The following is a 22,354-nucleotide window of genomic DNA, read 5'->3' as shown; positions in this document are numbered from 1 at the left end:
GTGAATGTATTTTAATGTCAATAACTCATGATAACCTTAAATAATTAAGTGTATCCATTGGTTGATTAAAGTGGGCAGTGAAATGCCAAACAAATACTAAAAATTGGGATGTTTGCGCAATCTGGCCACACCTCTGGCTCCGCCCATTGATCCAATCCTTGGGTTATTCCCACCCTCTGATTCTCTGCCCACAGTTCCCCCAAATTTTTTTCCCCCACTTCGACCACTGTGCACAATGCGTTTGTATACTCTGAAAATGGCCCCGAAGAGTTTAACTATGGGAAATGTACAAGCACACCCTAGATGTGTTACAATTAAAGTTAACTGCCATTTGTCAGTACCTGGTGAGGTAGTTTAGAATGGGATTCTCCGGTTTCACAAGCTCATCCATAACACAGTGCCCATCCGCATTCACCATTGAAACTCGAGTGAGCTCCTTTCCTTTCTCTGTAAGGCACTAATGAAACAAAATAAAACTTCCATTTGTACAGGACCATAAAGCAACGGGAGAATGCGTGTGACGTTTTGTGTTGCCGTAGCAGAAAAACACCAACATCATTCATTATAATCATTAGCGGTTAATAGAGCCCAGCAATCAGATTTGTTTCAACATTTGCTAAAGAATATCGGGAGTGTCAGAAATTCACCTTACAAGGCAAGACTTCTCTAGCCCCTTGTTCTTTGCTTGCAATATTCATTCTAGGTAGGCAATGCATGTGATAATCTCTGCAACTGAGCTATTTCCCCAAATCTGTATCAAAGCACCCAGAATAGACCACTAATGTGCAGACCCTAGTTGTACTGTATTGGATGGATAATCAGTTAAAGATAAACATGTAGAGGGCGCTCAGTCCGGGCTTAGGGAAGGCCCACTCTACCAAATAACAAAAACACTGATCTGAAAATATAAATGGACACTTCTATTATGAATTTCTTAGTTTTCTGTATCATTACATGTTTGCAGAATGGTTAACAAGAAGATATACTCATGGATAACATCGGTTATTAAGCATAATTTGTAAATATCAATTTTCGGTTTGTACTATGTAATTTTAGTATGCATGAAGATAAATACAAATTATGAAGAGGGGATCTGTTCGATACAGTTATATGAACTGAGTTTCAGTATTCCTTAAGAAAGGTGATATTACACTATACAATAAATGTACAAATCTTACCATTTCACAATCCAATCCAAAGAGGGAATTGCTGTCTGTTACTGGGCCTGAACATTCTGTGCTCACATAGTTAACACAATCAGAGCATCCTAAATACAAAAATACCAAAAGAGTTTAAACAAAAGAATAAATGGTGTATGAATGAAAGTTATTAACATACAAGACTGTTACTCAGCACGTTGCCCACACTGCAATGAATGAATGGGAAAGGAAAGTATTTTTCAAAAATAAATTCATGCAGGTTGCAACAGCTGTCATATAAGCTTTGGCCTTACACACTATGCACAGGAATGAGCCAGTAACTTGACCTCAGAATTAGCCTCACATGCTATAGCCGGATCAAGTATAACTGGCACTCCAGATGATCACACATTGAAAATTCGGAGCTGGAATGTAGCCGGGTTACACTCTAAGCTGCTTAGTCCAGATTGGCTTTCCTTTGTCAGCCAGTTGGATATGTTACTGTTCCAGGAGACCTGGTTAAAGGATGATGTACACCTTGATGGTTTTGTATGATACTACAACCCCGCAACCCCATTGAGGTCTGGGCGAGCGATAGGGGGGTTGGGTGAATATTTGGGTGAATATCAAGACCGGTGGCAGCGTGAATGTCCTTGAGATAGTTGATGCCAACTACCTGACAATGAAGTACAAAGAAGATTTAACAATATATTTTACCAATTTTTATAATAATGATTTCACTGGCACACCCAACACCTCTATCTCAATTTACGCACATATCTTCACTCCAGAAATCTGTAAGTGATTTTAATTAAAGACTTTGTTCAATTACCCCACTCCCACCTTATGTTAGGATCCCCACCTGCAATTGCACAGATGACATTTCTGAACCAAATAGTTTTGACGCAAGAGGGCGTGAGTTGGCACCTCTTTTGGTACATAACACAAGAAATGGGGGGGGGAGGGTCCAAGGGAAATAGTTTAGAGACCTGGAAGGAAAAAGTCCCCTATAAAGTAGAATCGGAACACAAAGAAATCCTCGGGTCTATACTAGCGCACAAAGGTGCCTGTGAAGTGACGTCCTGGTGTCTCACGCAATCTCCTTTTGGGAGAGATCCCTTTCAGGACGAATACCCTCACCCACCTTAGGTGGACTTGCTTCATCATATGGGTATCTCCTCTTAGTGGGAAGACCTAGTCCCACTAAGGGCTACGACTTCTTCACTGAGAGGAAGGAGCTCAGGGATGTTTTAAGATGTTTCTACACTATCAGGGATACTAAATCCCACAGATGACCAATGGTGTAGTGAGGATGCAGCGCAAAACAAAATGTAAAGAGTGAGGTAGTGAGGTTAAAACTGCCTAGTAGGAATAAACACATTTTAATAGCTTGTTTCCAGGGACAGGATTAAAAAGCAGTGCAAAAAGCAGTATGAATTTAAACTGCTTAGTTGTAAAGACAGTCTACATGTTTCAGCCTGGTCGATCTATAAAAAGTATCTAGGCTTTCGTCAGGACCTAAAAGGTATTGCTGCTGCCAAAGAAAAAGAAACAGAAATGTGTGTAATGATATCAAACCAGTAATCCTATCCTTTCTTTTTTGGATTATACTGGATGTACCTGTAAGAGTGTTACATGGCTGAAACATGTAGGTAAAGTGATCTCCTCGACCCATAATGATCATGACCTCATTGAAGTGTCTTTTCTTAGGGCCCCGAAACCTGTATATAATAAGGAGATCAGGGCCCGCCATCTTGAGCCCTCATGATGGATTAAAACTAAAATGGAGAGGAGTAGCTCCAGAGCAACTATTTAGGAAAGTGATTCGTGAAAATCTCCCCCTGGTGAAGGCATGCCTTACTGAGGCAGATAATGTTAGTCCTGCAGTCGTTGCCTTTGTCCATTTCTGTACTAAAATCAAAAAAGAGCTTATGGTTCGAACTAATCCACTGCCAGTTAAGCCCAGATGGTTTAACTGGGAGTGCTCCGCGGCGAGCCGTCAGCTGCAACAGGCTCTTAAGGCATCGCCAAGGAACTCCCCGATTGTAGCCGAGTCACGCAAGCAGTATAAGCAGGTAACCTCAGTTAGGAAAGCGGAATTATTAAACAGACAATGGGATTAGTTAGTCACAGCGGCAGATAAGAACAGCAAACTTTTTTGAAATGCTGTTAAAGAAATGAAGAACATAAATTAGAAAAAGATTATCTGCAACATCACTAGCCAGGATTGGGAGGCACACTTCACTCGTGTATATGCCCTGGACTAACCATATGTAGATAGTTTAGCTGAGCCTAACTTAGCATAAGTACAAATGACCTTAGAAGAAGTAGAGGTGCCATTGCACCAGAGTGTTGGGGGCAAGGCTCCTGGCCCTGAAGGGTTCCCCATGGAGCTTTCAAAATATAACCCCGTTTTTTGTGCACCTTTATTATTAAATGTTTTTAATAGTCTTGCCTTTGCCCCCGCACCTCATACATGGTCAAATTCTATAAGCGTGCCTAGTTGCTATAAGCCCATATCACTAAATGACACCATCCTTAAAATTTTAGGCAGGGTCCTATACAATCAGATAAAGGAGTGGGCTAAAGAAAATTCTATATTTTATCGCAATCGGTATGGTTTCAGAGCTAAAGTTGGCAGAGTAGAGCAGTGCTATAACCATAACCTGATATTAGGAAAATACACCGTAGCCAATAAGACTCCACTATATCTGGCCTTTATGGACCTTTCCACTGCATTTAACAGTGTGAATCGCTCAAAGCTGTGGGCCATTTTAATATCTCTTGGACTGAATAAAGCATAAGTGCACGTTCTGGCATATTTGAACAGGGGCATGAAAGCGAGAATTATTACCCAGGGGGAGTATCTGAAAATGTTGACATCCCAAGAAGTGTGAGACCAGGATGAGTTTTAGACCCACTCTTATTTATCTTGCACCTAATGACCTCGACCTATTTTTACACACTACCCACTTCGGATGTCCCAAAAATCAAAGGCTGTCTTTTACGAGCATTATTGTATGCAGACGATGCCATGCTGATGGCCCGCACTCCTAATGCGCTGCGGCAGCTAGTATGCGGCTTCGTAAATTTTATGGCACTTTTAGATATGTGCACAAATTTTAACAAATCTTTTATAATGTATTTTGGTCCTAAAAAGTACAAACTGGCAACCCTGGAAGTGGGCGATTCATCTCTTCAATGCACAAGCACTTTTTTTTAACCTTGGAATGATTTTTTCTGACAGTGGCTCTTTGCACGCCCACATAGCACTAGCAAACTTTCCAGAGCCACTGGCTCCAGCTGTGGCCACTGCAGGTAAGAGGGTGAGGCGGTGGGGCTGGCTGGGGGTGATTTTGAGAGAAGACCATGAGGGAAAATTAATTATTATCTCTCGAAATCGTCCCCCCCCCCCAGCTGGCCCCACCGCTCACTACTTAGCCTACCTCGTCGTAGAAGGGGGGAGCCTTAGTCTCCCTATTGAATATCTTTAAGACATAATGTCTCCCAATTTACACTTATGGGGCTGAAGTCTGGGGTATTGATAAATGCCCCCAAAGCCAATCGGATGAGCAAGGATTTAGTAGGAAAATTTGGGGGGCGCCGAATTCAAGCTCTAACTTTGTAAGTCACAGTGAATTAAATATTCCCTATGTCGAGGATTACATTAGTGCTCGTCCACTGCTCTTATGGTTAGCAATTTGGAACAATACGGAGGTAGATCTCACATGAGACATTATAATAGACTATCTTTAGTGTGATAAAGGCAGAAATATTCCGTGGCTGGCATATGTAGAATCCTGTATGCATAAGATACGTCACCAACATCTGTTTGAGAACCCGGACAGCACTCACTCTATCAGTAAAAGACAGTTGCACACTGCCTAGTTTGAATTTACACATGCGGTGAGACTGAAGAATGAGCTCGGTGAAACAAGGGTGGTAGCTTATCTGAATACGAACCCTGATGGGTGTGCCCCAATTCAAAGGTACCGGGCAAGCCCGATGGGGCAGTGGGAGAGCAGTCTGCTGTGTCGTTTTAGAGAAAGGTACTGTAATCAAGTATCTGTTAAGCTTCCCACTAGGGTTTCAAGCAAACTTAGACTCCCGTCCCTGTCCATGTAATGTGGTCGTCGGGTCAATCAATGTTACATTTTTTATTGTTCAGCGATTTTTATTTACTGTACACTAAAAGCATTTTATTACCATTAATTAAGAGGCATTGTGTTACAGATTTTAGAGTAGCTTATGATATGTTGCTCCAGTTGAAAAATGAGGAAGGCATCTTTCATGCCGGACTCTTTTTGAAAACTGAGGTGAGGGCCCGACAAACAATGACTGCCTTTTAATGTTCAGTTTTAGTGGTATTGAAATATGGAGATTGCACTGATTTTACTATCTTGGAATGGAAATAATCTAGAGCCGCATCGCTGGAGCTGGTGGAAAATGCTGTGCACTATAGGGGACTGCAAGTCCCAGTAGCCCTACCGTGCCATCAACGCGCTGCAGCTGAGCGCCCAGGGGGAAGCCTACATCACGCCTCGCGGCACCCGCTTCGCGGGAGCCGCATCGCTGGAGCTGGTGGAAAACGCTGTGCAATAGAGGGGACTGCAAGTCCCAGGAAGCCCTACCTGCCATCAACGCGCTGCAGCGAGCGCCCAGGGGGAAGCCTACAGCACGCCGCGCGGCACCCGCTTCACGGGACGCGCACGGGCGTGCGGTGGGCGGAGCCCGGGCCAAGGGCAGGCCCGTCTGTGCCCATCGGTGACCAGAGGCGACTGGGCTGGGCCCCCCCTCTGAGTGCCCGTTCAACTTAAGGTCAGTCTTGATAATACATCTATACTTCATCATTATCAAAGCTTGTAATTAATCAGGGCCTCTGAACATATATTAATCTATTTTATAAGATGAACAAGCGCGAGGGAAAGGGGAGAAGCAAGTTACCTAGTGGAAGCGTGGCGGTGACATTGGACCAATTTTTAGTTAGAGCGGCCTCGGTTCTCGAACATGAGATAGCAATCACAGAGCGCCACTTATCCCTTGAACCCCCATTGACTAAAAGATCATCTCTGGGTGCCCTGGCCTCTGCACGCACCCCGACCGCTGCCCTAATACTACTCTTGGTAATACTAATATGGCGAGTAACTTTATACAGCCTCTAAGTAGGTCATTGGAAGTGCTTATTACACAGCCATCTGCGGAGATTATGCAAGAGAGTCCAGCTACTAGCCCACTTCAACGGATTTCTACGAGTTCGGCGCCTTCAACAAAAAAATAAAAGTATCGAAGTAACCTCAGAACCCACAGTAAAGAAGAGGGGAGGGGGTCCACAGAGACCAAAAATTGCAAAAATCTCCAGGACAAACAAAAATGGAGGGGGTGCCACATTAGATCCATCTATTATAGTAGACAGTGTCCCCCCACTGCTACTGCTGGAGCTCTGAATTTTGATATAACAGGCGATCTATGCCCAGAAGCTAAGGAGGCTATGTGGATGAGATTGGAAAACTTACTTTTGACATCTCTAAACCCCATCATCTACAGACTGAGCTAGATTGAGGACAGACTAAACAACTTTGAACTACAGGCTAAGTCAAACCTCTGTGTCCTCGAGGGACTATTTGCTCAAACTAACTTACCACCAGTGCCCATACCTTGTAAGCGGAGTAACATTGTCCGAGTTAAACCTAAATCTACAGAATTATCTGTAATAAACTTGTTACCCTCTAGGAAGACCCCTGCTACAGCCACCAATCTAGGTGTTCCAATGGCTGCTATGATTGAGAACACCGCCGAGATAGGGAACATGTCTAGTGAATTCGCCCAATCCATCTTAAGTTCTCCGGGCGATGAACGCTCTTGCGTAGTGATAGCAGCTTATAACGTGTCAATGGCAAACTCAAACATTGATAATGCTATAGCCAGACAGGACAGTTGTTTACCAGGGAATCAAGGTCCAGAACCCTCGAAGAAGCATGGAAGATCGGATTATAATACAGCTTTAGATGGTCCTTTGACTAAACACCACCCTCCGGCAGCCGCTCCGTTGGTGGTGGTCCTGTGGAATGTTCCAGTACTGCGGGAAGGACAGACTGAAACTACCGAACAATTATTACTTAAAGTCAGGCACTGGCTGAACACACAACTGAAGGGTGTCGGGATTTGGGATGGGGACATTACTAATCAGATGATCATGGCCAGACGATCTGCTTGAATAGGACCCTCCAGGAAAGAAGGGAGGGGAAACTGTGTAGTTGTCAACTTTAAAAATGAGTGCGTTGTTAGACTTCTATTGGATCGACTGGGTAAAAACTCAGGAAGTCACTTAGACAAAATTTCAGTCTTGCCATTAGGGTTTTTCTATAGACCCCATTTCCACCCCTTAATAGGGAGGGGCCCACCAAGCGTAGTGAGTCAGCCGTGGGCCTCACCAAGAAGCATTTATAGATCCTTAGATTTAAATCTTGCCAATAGATTTGCCCCTCTGTCTGACCTAGATGCATGTGATTGACTACAACCAGTCACCCCAACCCTGGTAGAGAACATCGATACTCCACCTACCCTCTCTCCCGTTATTAATGTGAGACTACAGATAATAAGTTCTAAATATCCAGCGAGCACGGAGATCTCGTTACCCCCAGCTTTGGGTGGTAGTCCGACCTCTTCCTCGATTACTTTGATGTCTTGGAATATTGCCGACCTACCATCTAAGATCACGTCATCTGATTGGTCATGTTTCATAGAGGGGAACGACATCATTGCTTTCCAGGAGACTTGGTCATTGAGTATGATTTTTCGCCCTGGTTATCTGGCCTTCCGTAAGCTGGCAATGGCTAGACCCAAAGGGAGACCCTGTGGGGGGTTGATTATTTGGGTTACACAACAGACAGGCTACCAGGTTGAAGAGTTAACAATCAACAGTCCTGACATCCTGGCCATTAAAGTTCGATCAGAATTCAAGCAAGATTTTATATTGATCAATGTGTATGCGAGAGGGATAGCAGGTGGGAAAGCGTCACCAACTGTCTCCCAATTGGATACTTTCATTGAAGCCATGAAAGGGGTAAAACACTTGGTAATTGCAGGTGATTACAACTGCACTTTTGAGCCCCTCGGTCATGAGGATTGCAGTTTAAGCAGTGATGAGGATTCGAACTGGGGGATTCCGCTTTTAATGCTGCCCCCAATTAATAAATGGACTGAGGCGTTTCTCCAGCTAAAAAGTTTATGCCTGGAGAGGGGTCTAAGGGCTGTTAATGGGAGGTCGATATCAGACAGCGCAGGTACCCACACCTTTAATAATGGGATAAGAAGCAGTAGAATTGACTACTTTCTTATTAACTTAGAATTATGGTCAAGACTTCTGGATATGAAGATCTTACGTAGAATGGAGAGTGACCACGATCCGTTATTGTTAACTCTAGAGTTAAAGGGTCAGGACCTGCCAAGGGCAAGCAGATGTAATTATGTCCCAAGATTGTCGTCGACTGTATACATTTGTTTTACTCATTTTAACCATTTTATGTATGTATGTACTTTTATGGCTACTTGTGTAACTGAATAAAGATCCCTGAAATGTGAATGAGCCAGTACAGTACACGCACTGATAAGGCAGAGCGAGAAGTCACTACGAGCTTTATGTAGTTAAATGAGTGAGTACCCCATATCCAGTGCATACCGCCCAACGACGAACTGTAAAAGACTGCAAATAATTGTGAATAATGTTATCCTGTATTCTATGCTAACATGTTCTTTTAGGAAGATTGCAACAAAAAAATCTTTTATTATATTATGCTCCAATTTTTTTTTACTTATGCACCACACACTTTTTGTAGTTAACGTTCAAGTACCCGTGCACTAGTGCATACTTCTGTACACTAAAGTTGGTAAAGGGGACCCTTCCAGAGCCTATTTATAGTCCCTTTTTGTGGTTTTTGCCTTATTGGACTCTGTTTAGCATGGAGTTACTCTCTAATGAATCGTGTATTAGTCGCTATGGAATCATCCTACTGTAGAGATCGTGCTCTAACTTTGTTATATAGATAACTTATGATATTAACTTACTGCAGAGATGTATCTTAACGAATTGTACACTTTCATGTATTTTACTGAGATGTTATCGTGTACTTTTATGGTTCTTTGAACCGAAATAAAGTTGATGTATAAGAAGTCAGTAGTAAGATTAGAGTGGAAGAAAAGACCGGGATTTAAGCCACTCCTACTAAGTTCCTCAAACACCCAAAATCAAGTTACTTGCACAGAGCTGTGCCGAAGGATCTCAAGGGTACCTTCAACTGTCCCTTTTGATGGCTCGACCAAGCACGAGGCTCTATCCTCCAAAGCTTACTGTGGAGGAAGGAAACTGTATGTGCAATGCAATTCAATCACAATAGATAAAGAACTTGAGGTCCTGAAAAAAGGTACATAAATGAATTGATGCCCTTTATTATACACAATATAGGCATACATACAAGCACACATTTTCACTGAGGGTTATTCTAGTAGGAGTAATGGACACGTGCTCCAGGTTGGTGCACGTTGCAGGTGAAGCCTGATGTTTGAAATTATCTTTGCACTGAAAGGAATCTTTCAAGTTCAGCTCAACCAAGGAGGAGCATGCTCCATCGCCTTGTATCAGCTTGTGGGTGCAGGCTGTAACATGGGAATGTCTGGGGCTAAAGAAGGATCCTAGGTCTTCTGATGAAGTTGAGGGTTCCCTTGATGCAGATAGGTTTGAAGGCTCAGAAAAGACAAATTAGATCTCAGTAGAGAACTTATAAAACAAATCAGAGTAGGGTTGTTTTTAAGCGATCAAAGTCTGAGGTCACAGGTGGCTCGGTGCTTTGAAAGCAGTCTGATGAGATTCATGTTTTTTCTTGGATAATGCCGGCAAATGAACATTTCAATGCCCTAGCACAAACACATTTAGTGTTAACTTGGTGCTTACTATGTGGTCATTTCGCAGCCCCCCCGAAGCAATTACTCACGGCTTTCTAAACGTTTTGATGTAGGCTTCCCTTTGAGACTTCTATAGTGGGTCTGGTAAATATCCTTTCAAGCTCACCACTAAAGGACGTTAGGGCACAACAGCAAGCATACACTGCTTCACATCACTTTAAAAAGAAAGACAGTTCAGTGTCAATCTTATAATGATGAAACAAATGAGGTGAGAAGAGCCAGTGTAAAAGCTAGTATGTGTTCCATAAAGAGGAGATAGTCATTCCATAAATGCTTGAGCAAGCTGCCGACCATATGGCATTTTGCAGAGAAATCTTCAATGCTGAAGAGTTATTTCTAGACCAAAGGGTCTAATTGAGAGCTTTCTATAATGACCAACTGTTCCACGTTCACAACGTAAATACAACAAGAACAGCTTTCTTTTTTTCTGAAATTTCATATTCTAATTATGTGTCTTGAAAATAAGGTTCTCTCCAGCCTTCTGAGAATTTGAATGTTATGTGTTAGAAAACAAAACTGACATCTCGCAGCCTTTTGTTTCACAATGATTGCGAGACAGCTCACTTGACAACAACCTTTAACTGTAGTAAGAGAAAGACAAAAAAACTAAATTTTCCAAGCAGGAATTAGTAAAAAGACAGATATTTGACCTCTTTCCTTGAACACACAGCAAATGTGTCACGATAAAAACAAGATTTAAAAGCATCTTTATTACTCATTCACTTTCAGAATGAACAGAACACCTGTTTCTTTCCAGATTATGTTCACTTGCCAGAAGGGACCAGTAGGGGCTAAAAATAGTTGCACTTGATAAAATCTGACTCAGATTTTTCGAGGCCTGCAAATAAAGACAGTGTATTTGTATATAACCGAACAAGGTAAGAACATCCCAGTTGTTACAATCACATGATATGAAAGGGTGCTAGTATACCAATTAATCACAGACACTGCTGCTCACATCACAACAACCAGAGCAAAATCTGTTTAATGCATAAAACCTTGACATTTGAAACAGCAGCAACAGCTACGTGATACAGCTAAACAGGAAACATGAACTAAATGATCAGAAGTACAAGTTACATACCTCTGATAATGCATTCCTAGTGGACACACTACTTACGGCAGATCACTCCCCTTCGGATTCCCCTTTAAGTGCCAGGCTGGATCTGGTAATTTAACATAGTACTAGTTCCCAAGCACCTACAAATGCCACTGCAGTGGCTCTGTCCCATGCTCTGTATGGGACGACACAGAGCCATAATCAAGAACTCTGTGCAGAGACAACAGATCCTTTTAAATTTTTTGTGCTTTTAAGGAGTAGGAAGTAGGATAGGAACAAAAAAAAACATAAAAGCGAGCAGAGTATCAACTTCCAAAAACAACTCTGAGGTGCAAGGGCTGTGAAGGAAGCAGAGTTCCCACAAAATAACGTTTTAAAAGGTTAGTAACTTGTACCTCTAAAGAATACTTGTTTCTGCAGAAGCCTCACCTCTTGATTTCCGAAGAGCAATGCCAACCCAGGTGGTGGGCCCGAGGGCAGTAGAATTACACTAAGAAATAACGGGGGCTGTAGTAAATAACTTCCAGATGACTACTGGGTTAAAGGTAAGACCATTATTTTCTGTGCCATCTGTAGCGTTCCGGTCCCTTCCTGTCCAGAAGTCAACTGACCAGAATGGAACCACCATTTGAACACAAGCCGCTTGTGTAACTCAGAGACAGAGATTTCACAAGCAGAAGAAACAAGCACAAGTTATTTACAACACATCTCCTTTTCTTCACAAATAAAAAAAAATGAGCAAGTAAAATCAAGGGGAGGAGGTAAAGAAGAATAAAGCAAAGAAAAAGGATTTTGAAATAACAAGAGAGACCCAGAAAAAGAGGAAAGGAGAATAAGCAAACAATTACCATACATAGTCAACGAGATACACAAGGGCTTTACGTTCTCTGACGTGCCTCCCCTCTACACCCACGCACTAGTTAAATGCTTCGCCTGAAAGCATCACAGAGTGAGACATTCCCTGAACACCAACCCTTTCAGCAAGGTGATAATTTGAAGATGGGACACTGCTCTTGGTAAAGTCAACATCGTTCATAAACATGGACCCATGTACAGGTTCGTCATGCCCTTTTGAAAACACTCCAACTTTTTGATAAAATGCAACCCTACGTTTGTTTCAATGTTATCCATTTTCAAGTACCACATAATAATCACAAGATCGTATGACTTTGAAAAGTCCCCTAAATTTGGTGAGGCCGCCTGCAATCCTTCCCCCCCTTGACTTTCACCCAATTTCCAGCCACAACACTATGTCATGTATAGTTGTACCTTTGCAGCCAACACACTCCTTCAACCAACCAGGCACTAACACATCACCAGGAACACGCCCTCTCATTACCTCAAAATGGGACTTGCCCAAAGAGAGTTGTGAGTTGGTACAGAAGGCACACACCATCTCCTCAACAGCTTCTTCGACGTCCTGATTACCCACAGAAGCCTTTTGAATGACACCCTTGACTAACCTGTTGGCCCTTTCCTTGAGGGTTGTACAGGGAGGTATGCCGGTGTCTAATACCGTAACCACCCAAAAACTCTTCCATGGCCTTGGAGGTAAGTGGTGTGCCGTTGTCCGTCACAAGAACAGATGGGACAACTTCACGAAACACTTTTTTTAATGCATGAATGGTGGTACTTGTGGTGATATCCGACATAAATTTTACCAGCAACCACTTGGAATACGCATCAACACAAACCATTGCAAACTTCAGACTACTACGTACCTCATAAATCAGACCAATAAAGTCCAAGCAAACAGTGTGCCAAGGTAAACTCAGGTTGGTAAAGTGACCCATGAAGTATTGATCACCAATGCGAAGACATTTCCCACTTTCCTTACACTCCACACATTTGACTACCCAAATCCACCACTAGGGCATCCATACCAGGCCACCAAAACAACACTTTGAGACGCCTTTGAGTCAAACTTTGTCCCAAATGCCCAGAGTGCACCATTGCCAACAACCTTTGCCTCAAACTTGCCCGGGGGCACGAACTTCTCACCTCTCATAAGAACAGGGTTGCTATAAGTTGACAATTCATCTATTAACTTAACAAAAGGTTGTACAGAACTGGACACACAACTTTTCCTCCGTTTACCTGAAAACACCAGGAGAATAACATCCTTAAGGGTAAGATCCTTGTCTATAGCTTGGCACCATTCCTCCCTCGAGACTGCCCATGCACACCCCACCACCACATCTTGCACAGATGCAACTGAACCTTCGCTTTCATGCTCATCCACCTCAGGGCCTTGTACACCATGCCAATACAAGGAAAGAAGAGACAGGCAATCTGCCTACACATTTTTCCAATCCTGGATATGATCAATTTCAAACCGATTCTCTTGAAGAGTAGCAGCAAATCTTGCCAGCCTCGCAGAACCTTTGCCAGCACCACCTGGAAGAAGAATTTTAATGAGGGGTTTATGGCCAGACCTTAACGTAAACTGAGTGCTCCACAAGTACGTGCTAAAGCCTCCCTTTCAATTACAGAATAATTATGTTCGGTTACTGTTAAGGTACGAGAAGCAAAAGCTACAGTTTTTTCACCACCACAATGTCTTTGTGAAAGTATGGCACCCAAACCAGTAGCACTGGCATCTACAGTCACAATAGATTTGAGTTGATGTCGAATGGTACCAAAATGTCTGCTTCACAAATTTCTTTAATTTTTTCAAAACAGATTTGTTGCATCTCTGACCACTTGAAACTTCTTTCCTTTTTTTCAGTAGCAATCTCAAGGACTCAGTCTTGTCCGAAAAACTTTGTACAAATTTAGAATAGTATTCAATTAGGCCCATGAACGACTTAAGCTGATCGGAGTGGAGCAGGAGCCAAACGTAGGGCCTCTAACAGATCTTTTTTTGGCCTCACACCACCAGCCGACAACGTGTAGCCCAAATATTCAATTTCTTTTTCCAAAAAGCAACACTTTTCTTTCCTCAAAGTGAGGCCTACATCAGCAATTCTTTTCAAAGCAGCTTCAATACAGTATTGTGTTCATGAACGGATTTGCCAAAAACAAGTATGACATCTTCAAGGTAAATTACATTTTCTAGGCCTTTGAAGGCATCAGTGATCATCCTTTGGAAAAAGCTAGCTGCTGAAGAAAGGCCGAAAGGCATCCTTGTAAATTGGTACGATCCCTCCATAGTGATAAAAGCAGTGAGAGGCCTAGAATCTCTGTGAAGCTCAATCTGATGATAGGAGCTTTTAAGATCAAGCTTCGAGAAAAACCGTCCTCCTTTAAGTAAAAAAATCATCTCATTGATGTTAGGCAAAGGGTAGGTATCAGCCATAGTATTTTGATTAGGAGCCCTCAAGTCCACACAAAATGTGAGGTGACCATCAGCCTTACAGGTGATTACAACAGGAGAGACCCAAATAGTTGCCACTACAGGTTCTATTATTCCTTGTTGTAGCATTTCTTGAATTAAACCCTTCAACTCTTCATGTACAATCACAGGAACCCTCCTGAGCTTATGCTGCATGGGTACTGCATTATCTTTCAAAACAATCTTTATGGGCATACCCCTTTAGGAACCCCAAACCATCTTTGAATACTGTACTGTTCGCACTGATAAAGTCATCAATGGACTCGTGGTCCACAACCATAACTTGAGAAGGTGCCCTAGGGTTGACAATTATATGTTGATCATATTGAGGAAGCCAACCCAAATTGGTGGACCACGCTCAGCTACATACACCTTTCCTTCGACTGACATCCCTCCAAACTGGATTTTTGCTTCCCTAAAGGCCAAGATGTCAATGGCCTCCCCGTGGTAACCTCCAGGGTATATGTCCTTATGTTTTAAAGTGTAATTTGGCCACCACTGATCAGACACAACCTTGGGTATGATAGTATACATCGAACCAGTGGCAACCATAAGTTCAATTTCACAATCGTTTATGACAAATAAAGCTTTAGGCATGATTTTCCTGCGTTCACCTTGCTGTGTTACTCCTTCATCCTCGTTAACAACAAGGATTCTGTCGTTAGGCTAAACAGGACACACACCACTCTCAGAAACCAACGATACTCTACTACGATTGCCCACATGACACATTTTAGCAAAGTGTCCCACACGACCACACCTCCTACACTCCCGGGCTGTTAACAAAACAGAATTTTGAATCAGAAGAGTGATTAGAAGTGCCACAACTATTACGCACTCTGTTGCTCTGCCTAACAGTACTAGTAAGTTTGTTGGACCTGCTTGTGTTCTTGACAGTATTGAAAGACTTCACTGCTTTGCTGACAGCAGCCACATCTGAATCACTACCTTCTTGTTTTTTCCTTTCAAGTTCACGCATGCAAGAAGCAGACTGCTTCCTAATTCAGGCAATTGATTATTTAACTAACAACAAGACACAAGCATTAATCATTATGGTAGATGCTGTAAAAGCTTTTGATTTGGTTACATGGAAAATACTGTTTGCGGTTCTTAGCAAATTTTATTTCCCATTGCAAATTGTTGAATTATTGACGAACATATATAGCAATGCCAAAGCAAAGATTATAATCAACTACCAAACTGTAGGATCACTACTATTTAGAAGGGGCACTCGACAAGGATGTCCGATGTCGCCTGTGCTTTTTGCATTATTCATAGCCACTTGTCTCTTTGCTACAAGATCCACAAAGCAAACCGCCCTTGTCGGGAGCCCCCAAGCTTAAGCTTTTTGCAGATGACATATTTTATATTTTGCTGCAGAGAAGCAAAATATCTTGAATGTATTTAATTTTTTTTAAATCTTTTTCGGATTTAGCGGGTTTTAAAATGAATCATTCCAAATCTGAGATATTGCTTTTTAATTGTTCGGATCATATTCTTCCATTGGATATGCGCAGCCAGGTCTGTACGACCGGTTCAATCAGATACTTAGGGGTTTATGTGTCACACGATTTTTCGCAGTTATATCAACTCAATTACCAATCCACACTCTCCAAGGCGAGAAATCTCTTAAAACAGTGGGAGGTCTTACCACTCCCTCTGATAGGGAGAGTTGCTGTTATAAAAATGATGATTTTACCTCTTTTTGTTTTTTCAAATGTATTAATTAAAATGTCTTCCGAGTTTTTTATGACTCAGACCAAATGCTACGTTTTTTTGTTTGGTCTGGCAAGAAACCTCGTACAAAACCCGAGAATTTACAGCTTTCTATTCAAGAAGGTGGTCTCACTTTAAAAAGTATTATCAAGCTGCGTTTTTTGATTGGTGTATAAGATCGGCTACTAGATCTGACCTCAGAGGCAATTTCTACTTAAAGCAAATGTTTCTGGAATCTGGCACCCGGCTTATTCCATTTATTAAAATTCCTAGGCTCCCGAAGCGTAGCCGATATAGGACGCCTCAGAATATTTCCGACATATTTTCTCAGCTGAAGGAGTAATTTCAGTTTATTGCCTTCTATCCTGAAATTTTAATTGCACATAGTAGTAGGCTAGGTCTCCAAATAAATCTAAAATATATAACAACTTGGAAAGAGGTGAGGATATATTGCTTTAAGGACTTCTTTAAAGAATGCACAATGAAATCCTGGAATCAAATAAAATTGACTAATCCGGGACTTCCCTCTTCATTACTGTTTTCATTACTGTTTTCCTTTTTGAATTCTGGTATTTTTTAGACAAATATCAATTTCCCCCAGATACCCTGGCAAATTTGATTAGCGTTAACTATTATGTGAAAGAGACCGGGTGGTAGGAACTGGTACTCCATTTTACTTGAACAAAAACATGTAAAAGTAGTACCACAAGTGTTACAAAGGATTCAAAGTACTATAGGATGTAGGGTAGATTTGCATTGTAGGGTAGAGCATATAATATCTGGGCGCATAAAGTCATAAGATGGGCTAATTTTAAACGTATGGCTTTTTTTTTTTGCAAGTAGCAACTCTATTATACCCCATCTCGTCTCCATAAAATGTACCCTTCTGTCCCTGGAACATGCTTTAGATGTAATTGTTATATCGGAGACTGGTTTCATATTTGCTTTTTATATGTCCAGTTTTAACGTAATTTTGGAAGCAGATCTTCCATTGGCTTAGCAACAAACTCCCCAAAAACTTAACTCCTGAACCAATTACTGTCATTTTAGGAATTATTGATACACTTAACTTATCTATTCGACAACAACAGTACATTTTTATTGCATCACTTGTTGCTAAGTCATTGATTCTGCAAAAATGGAAAATGGCTGAGTCTCCAACCTTTCCTCATTGGGTACTTAAGATGTCTCAGATAGAGTCAAAAGAAAACTATACTCACAAAGAGTAGGAGCTTTCTACAAACATTTTTACATTTGGGGTGGGATGTAGATTTGTGTTTGCTAATATTTTTGGAAAAGGAAGCATGGTATATTGAACTGCTAGCAAGGCTATTTAGGAAAGAACAAACGGCAGACCAAGGCCAAGCACATCCAGTCCATATGTACTATCAATTCCTATGTTGGTGCAGTCTCTTCCCACACCCGCTGTCCAGGGGTGTCAAATGAAAGCCAAATCTGAAAGGAAAGATGGAAGGTGCACTCGTTCCGAAGTCAATGAAGCAGCGTAAACAATTATTCCATAATTTGATCCTTTTATTCAATAAATCTCTTAAAACTGGCACACAGTCAATGCGTTTCGTTCACGATTCTTTGCCAGAGGGAACTTCGTCAGGGCTCGAGAATCGTACATATTAATCATATGCTCTATGTAGCATTGCGTTACACCTCCCTCTCTGTTTAATAAACAAGGTTTCTCACTATTCCAGATAAGGCGTACATTAAGGAATTCCAATATATTGAATGCTTGCTGCCGGTTATCACGCCACTTGGTGTTTATCCTCCAGTTCTCAAGTCTTTACTACAATTCGCCACTTTACTGTTGATGGATGAATAAAGATTGACCTTGGATGCCATTCAATATATTGGAATTCCTTAATGTACGCCTTATCTGGAATAGTGAGAAACCTGGTTCAGGAACAAAAACGTGTTGGCTGAGTGCCAGTTTTAAGAGATTTATTGAATAAAAGGATCTAATTATGGAATAATTGTTTATGATAGCAAGGCTTTGTTTACATAGAATTTAAATGTAAGCAAATTAGATGGCCATTTAGTATGTATTATGCAAAACTATGCTGTTGGAATTCTGATGAATTGTTATTTATGCTTTTTTTTTTAATTAACTGCAGCAATAACAAATAAAAAAAATTAAAAAAGAAGCAGACTGCTCTATAACCTTAGCCATGTCAATGGCATCTATCAACATTGGATTTTTATCAGCCTATAGCCGCTCTTGTATTTTCTTCTCTCAGCACTGGACAATTAGCTGTATTCTTATTAGCTCGTCTGTCATAGTTACAAATCTGCACTTCATAGACAGCTCACGCAATCTCGAGATGAAATCATCAATAGACTCATCCACTCTCTGTGGTTCAGTATAAAACCTATAGCGTGTCATGACTAAATTCTCTTCCTTTGCAAATCTCACTTCTAGTCTACCTTTAGCTTCATCAAACACATCAATGACTGGTTGCCCACTCTGCTCAGTAATATTGGGCAGAAAACAAAAAACTTGCTGACCTTCACTACCCAGTACGCTTAACAACAACACCTTTGTTCTAGAAAATCCTGACCATCTAACACTTCCAAGTAGTTATCATAACATCAAACATAATGATCCAATCCTCCCACGAAATTAATGGAACACCAGGGTGAGCTAAAGAAAATGGAGGTAGTGCTACAGACACATGTGCCATATTAGCTACCACTGTACTGGCACTAAGAGGACTTTCAGAAGCATCACCCATTGTCACATAAATTAGTAAGAGGAAAATATAAGGAATAATAACTAAGTATATACACCAAGAGTCGGATGAAATTACAACCCTATTTATTGTACAAAGAGGAAGTACCTTGACAGAAACACTTTTGCATAACCTCAAGAAAATATATGTGAGAATTTTACTGCAAGGAAGAGTCACCATAAGCAATTGTAAACCAGAGCGTGAGCACTGTTTGGAAAGTGAGCAGGTCACCGAGGGAAACAAGATAAGAAAACAAGGACACGCCTTGGATGTGCATATCACCGGGGAAGATACAACCACAATATGATGAAAAATATGAGCATGCCACCGAAGGAACGATGACACGCTATGGGCGAGCCTATCAACAAATAAAAGTCACCTGTTATCTGCGGTGATCGTCGTCGTGCAGTATTGTGCTGTCTGGTGCAGGTCCCTGAGTGCAAGCTATGAACACTGAAGACAGATCTCGATTTCCACAAGATGGCAGCACGTTGGTGTGAGGCATCATCACACCACTAGAGTGCAGACTCCACCGAAGGTCGCAGTAGACTAGCAAGATGGCGGTACGTCAGCGTATGATGTCATTGCACTGCAGCGCCCCAACGGTGAATCGCAGGAGTGAGAACTGCAGGAAACCGAAAATACCCCAGAAGAACAACGGAAAGGCGAGCACCTCGGGAGCCACACCACAGACGACACTGATGCTTGGTCAGGATTTCCCAGCAGAAGGAGCAATATTGCTGCTATAGTGTTCATTCAGTCTTGGATCCACGCGTAGGTTCGATGCAGGTCGAGGACACAGATGGTGACGACTGGCCAGCTCGTCGCTACAAAATGTAGTAAATAACTTCCAGACGACTACTAGTTCCCAAGCACCTACAAATGCCACTGCAGTGGCTCTGTCCCATGCTCTGTATGGGACGACACAGAGCCTTAATCAAGAACTCTGTGCAGAGACAACAGTTCCTTTTAAATTTTTTGTGCTTTTAGGGAGTAGGAAGTAGGATAGGAACAAAAAAAAAACCATAAAAGCGAGCAGAGTATCAACTTCCAAAAACAACTCTGAGGTGCAAGGGCTGTGAAGGAAGCAGAGTTCCCACAAATTAACGTTTTAAAAGGTTAGTAACTTGTACCTCTAAAGAATACTTGTTTCTGCAGAAGCCTCACCTTTTGATTTCCGAAGAGCAATGCCAACCCAGGTGGTGTGCCCGAGGGCAGTAGAATTACACTAAGAAATAACGGGGGCTGTAGTAAATAACTTCCAGATGACTACTGGGTTAAAGGCAAGACCTTTATTTTCTGTGCCATCTGTAGCGACCCGGTGCCTTCCTGACCAGAAGTCAACTGACCAGAATGAAACCACCATTTGAACACAAGCTGCTTGTGGAACTCCGAGACACGGAGATTCCACAAGCAGAAGAAACAAGCACAAGTTAATTACAACAGGGGCCAATTTGCCAAATGGCCATAAAAGACAAGTTACTTACCTTCAGTAATGCCTTATCTGGTAGAGACATGATCTAGCCAAAGATTCCTTACAATTGAACTTCCAGGCGTCAGGCTAGATCCGGAAGATTTTTCTTAGCGGTACCCCTGCGTGCCGGTAGGTGGCATTGGTCATCTTCGAGTGACGTAGTCGGCATCGTGTTTGTCGTCGTCATGATGTCTGCGTCGTCAATATAACCGCCCCTTTGGCGTGCTGACGTCGGTAATTTTCACAACTTTCCACGCCAGAAGCACGAAGCCTTGAGGGATCTGACCATGGTGTGTTACAAATGAACAACTCGGGCCCTGAAAGGGAACATTCCTGACATAAGAAGAATTCCGCAGTGCGGGGAGGATGGGTTGGTAAGGAATCTGCAGCTAGATTCCTTACCTTTGAATAGATACCCAAGCAATACCTTCCCCAGAGGAGGGACTGCGGAAAGTTTAGACCAGAAATTCCTGCAAGACAGAGCGACCAAACAGGCCTTCTCTTCGAACTTGGGAATCCAGGCAGTAGTGTCTGGCAAACGTGTGTAGTGACGCCCACGTGGCTGCTTGGCAGATATCAGAAATGGAGACACCACACTGAAGAGCCGTGGTGGCTGCATTTGCACTGGTGGAATGGGCCCTCAGCCCTTCAGGGGGATCTTGTTTAGCTAAGGCGTAGCAGATTTTGATACAGAGGATAACCCAGCAGGATACAGACCTCTTTTGAACAGCACGTCCTTTCTTTACCCCCACGTTCTCTATAAAGAGTTGGTTGTCCACCCGGAACTCTTTGGTTCGAACGAGATAGAACGATAACGCTCTTTTGGGGTTCAGACGATGGAGACAACCCTCTCCCTTGGAAGGGTGCGGGGGTGCATAGAATGTGGGCAGGGTAACAGACTGTCCCAGATGGAAAGATGTTACCACCTTAGGCAGAAAAGATGCCCTAGTCCGGAGTACCACTTTGTCCGGCAAGACCGTCAGGTAAGGAGGCTTTGATGACAGTGCCTGCAGGTCACTCGCCCTTCTGGCAGAGGTTATTGCCACTAAAAAAGGCTGTTTTGATGGTGAGCAGCCCTAGAGAGCAGTTGTGCAGTGGCTCAAACGGTGCACACATCAGAAAGGTGAGAACCAAGTTAAGGTCCCACTGTGGTGTAATGAAGGGTGAAGGGGGTTAACCCCTTCAAGAACCTCTGCACCAGAGGCGATTTGAAAAGAGAAGGCTGATCAGGCAGCCGAAGAAAAGAAGAAAGGGCCGAGAGATATACCTTCAAGGTGCCCAGAGCAGAGCCCTACCGGGCCAGGGAAAGAATAAACAGGAGGACATCAGATAAGGATGCAGATAGAGGGTCAATAGGCTGGTCTGTACAAAACTTGTTCCCTCGGCAGGCATATCCCAATTTCGTGGAGGGATGCCTGGCTGCCAGAATAACCTCACAGACTTCAGGAGGAAGGTCAAAAGTTTAACTTTCACCACTCAATCTCCACGCAAGGAGACGGAGAGTAGACAGGTTCGGGTGGAATACCTTCCCCTGTGACAGAAGATCCTCCCGAAGGGGCAACCTGATCGGAGGATCGATGCTCCTGTCTAGAAGCTCGGGATACCAAACTCTGTGCCCAGTCCGGAGCCACGAGAGTGACTTGTGCCCGGTTGCTCCTGATCTTCTTGAGCACTCTGGGCAGGAGTGGTATGGGCGGAAAGGCGTATAGGAGGCCTGAGCTCCACTCTCTTTGAAAACTCCAATGCGCAGAACTGCTGACATTTTCCGTTCTCTTCAGAGACGAACAGATCTAATCAAGGCTCTCCCCACCGCTAAAGAAGACCTCGTGCCACCCCCGAATGGAGATGCCACTCGTGATCTGCTAGGCACCCTCAGCTGAACTTGTCCGCCCTGGCGTTCAGAGAACCGGCCAAGTGTTGAACGACCAGGGA

The 22,354-nt window shown here is 42.7% G+C and overlaps 1 protein-coding gene across 5 annotated transcripts in view; it reads right to left on the bottom strand.

Moving 5' to 3' along the window:
- REXO5 (RNA exonuclease 5) overlaps nt 1–22,354 on the bottom strand; it is a 407,232-nt gene that overhangs the window by 222,872 nt on the left and 162,006 nt on the right. For all 5 annotated transcript variants that reach the window (XM_085629097.1, XM_085629095.1, XM_085629094.1 and 2 more), the window contains exons 7-8: nt 1,179–1,267; nt 342–457 (exon numbers count right to left, since the gene is read on the bottom strand). In XM_085629097.1, the coding sequence (XP_085485223.1) occupies nt 342–457; nt 1,179–1,267 (205 nt within the window). The remainder of the gene's footprint in view (nt 1–341; nt 458–1,178; nt 1,268–22,354) is intronic.

Source organism: Triturus cristatus, chromosome 10 (assembly GCF_964204655.1).
Source record: "Triturus cristatus chromosome 10, aTriCri1.1, whole genome shotgun sequence".
NCBI lineage: Eukaryota > Metazoa > Chordata > Amphibia > Caudata > Salamandridae > Triturus > Triturus cristatus.
Note: the sequence above shows the minus strand (reverse complement) of the source record. Positions and strands in the feature narration are given on the sequence as shown.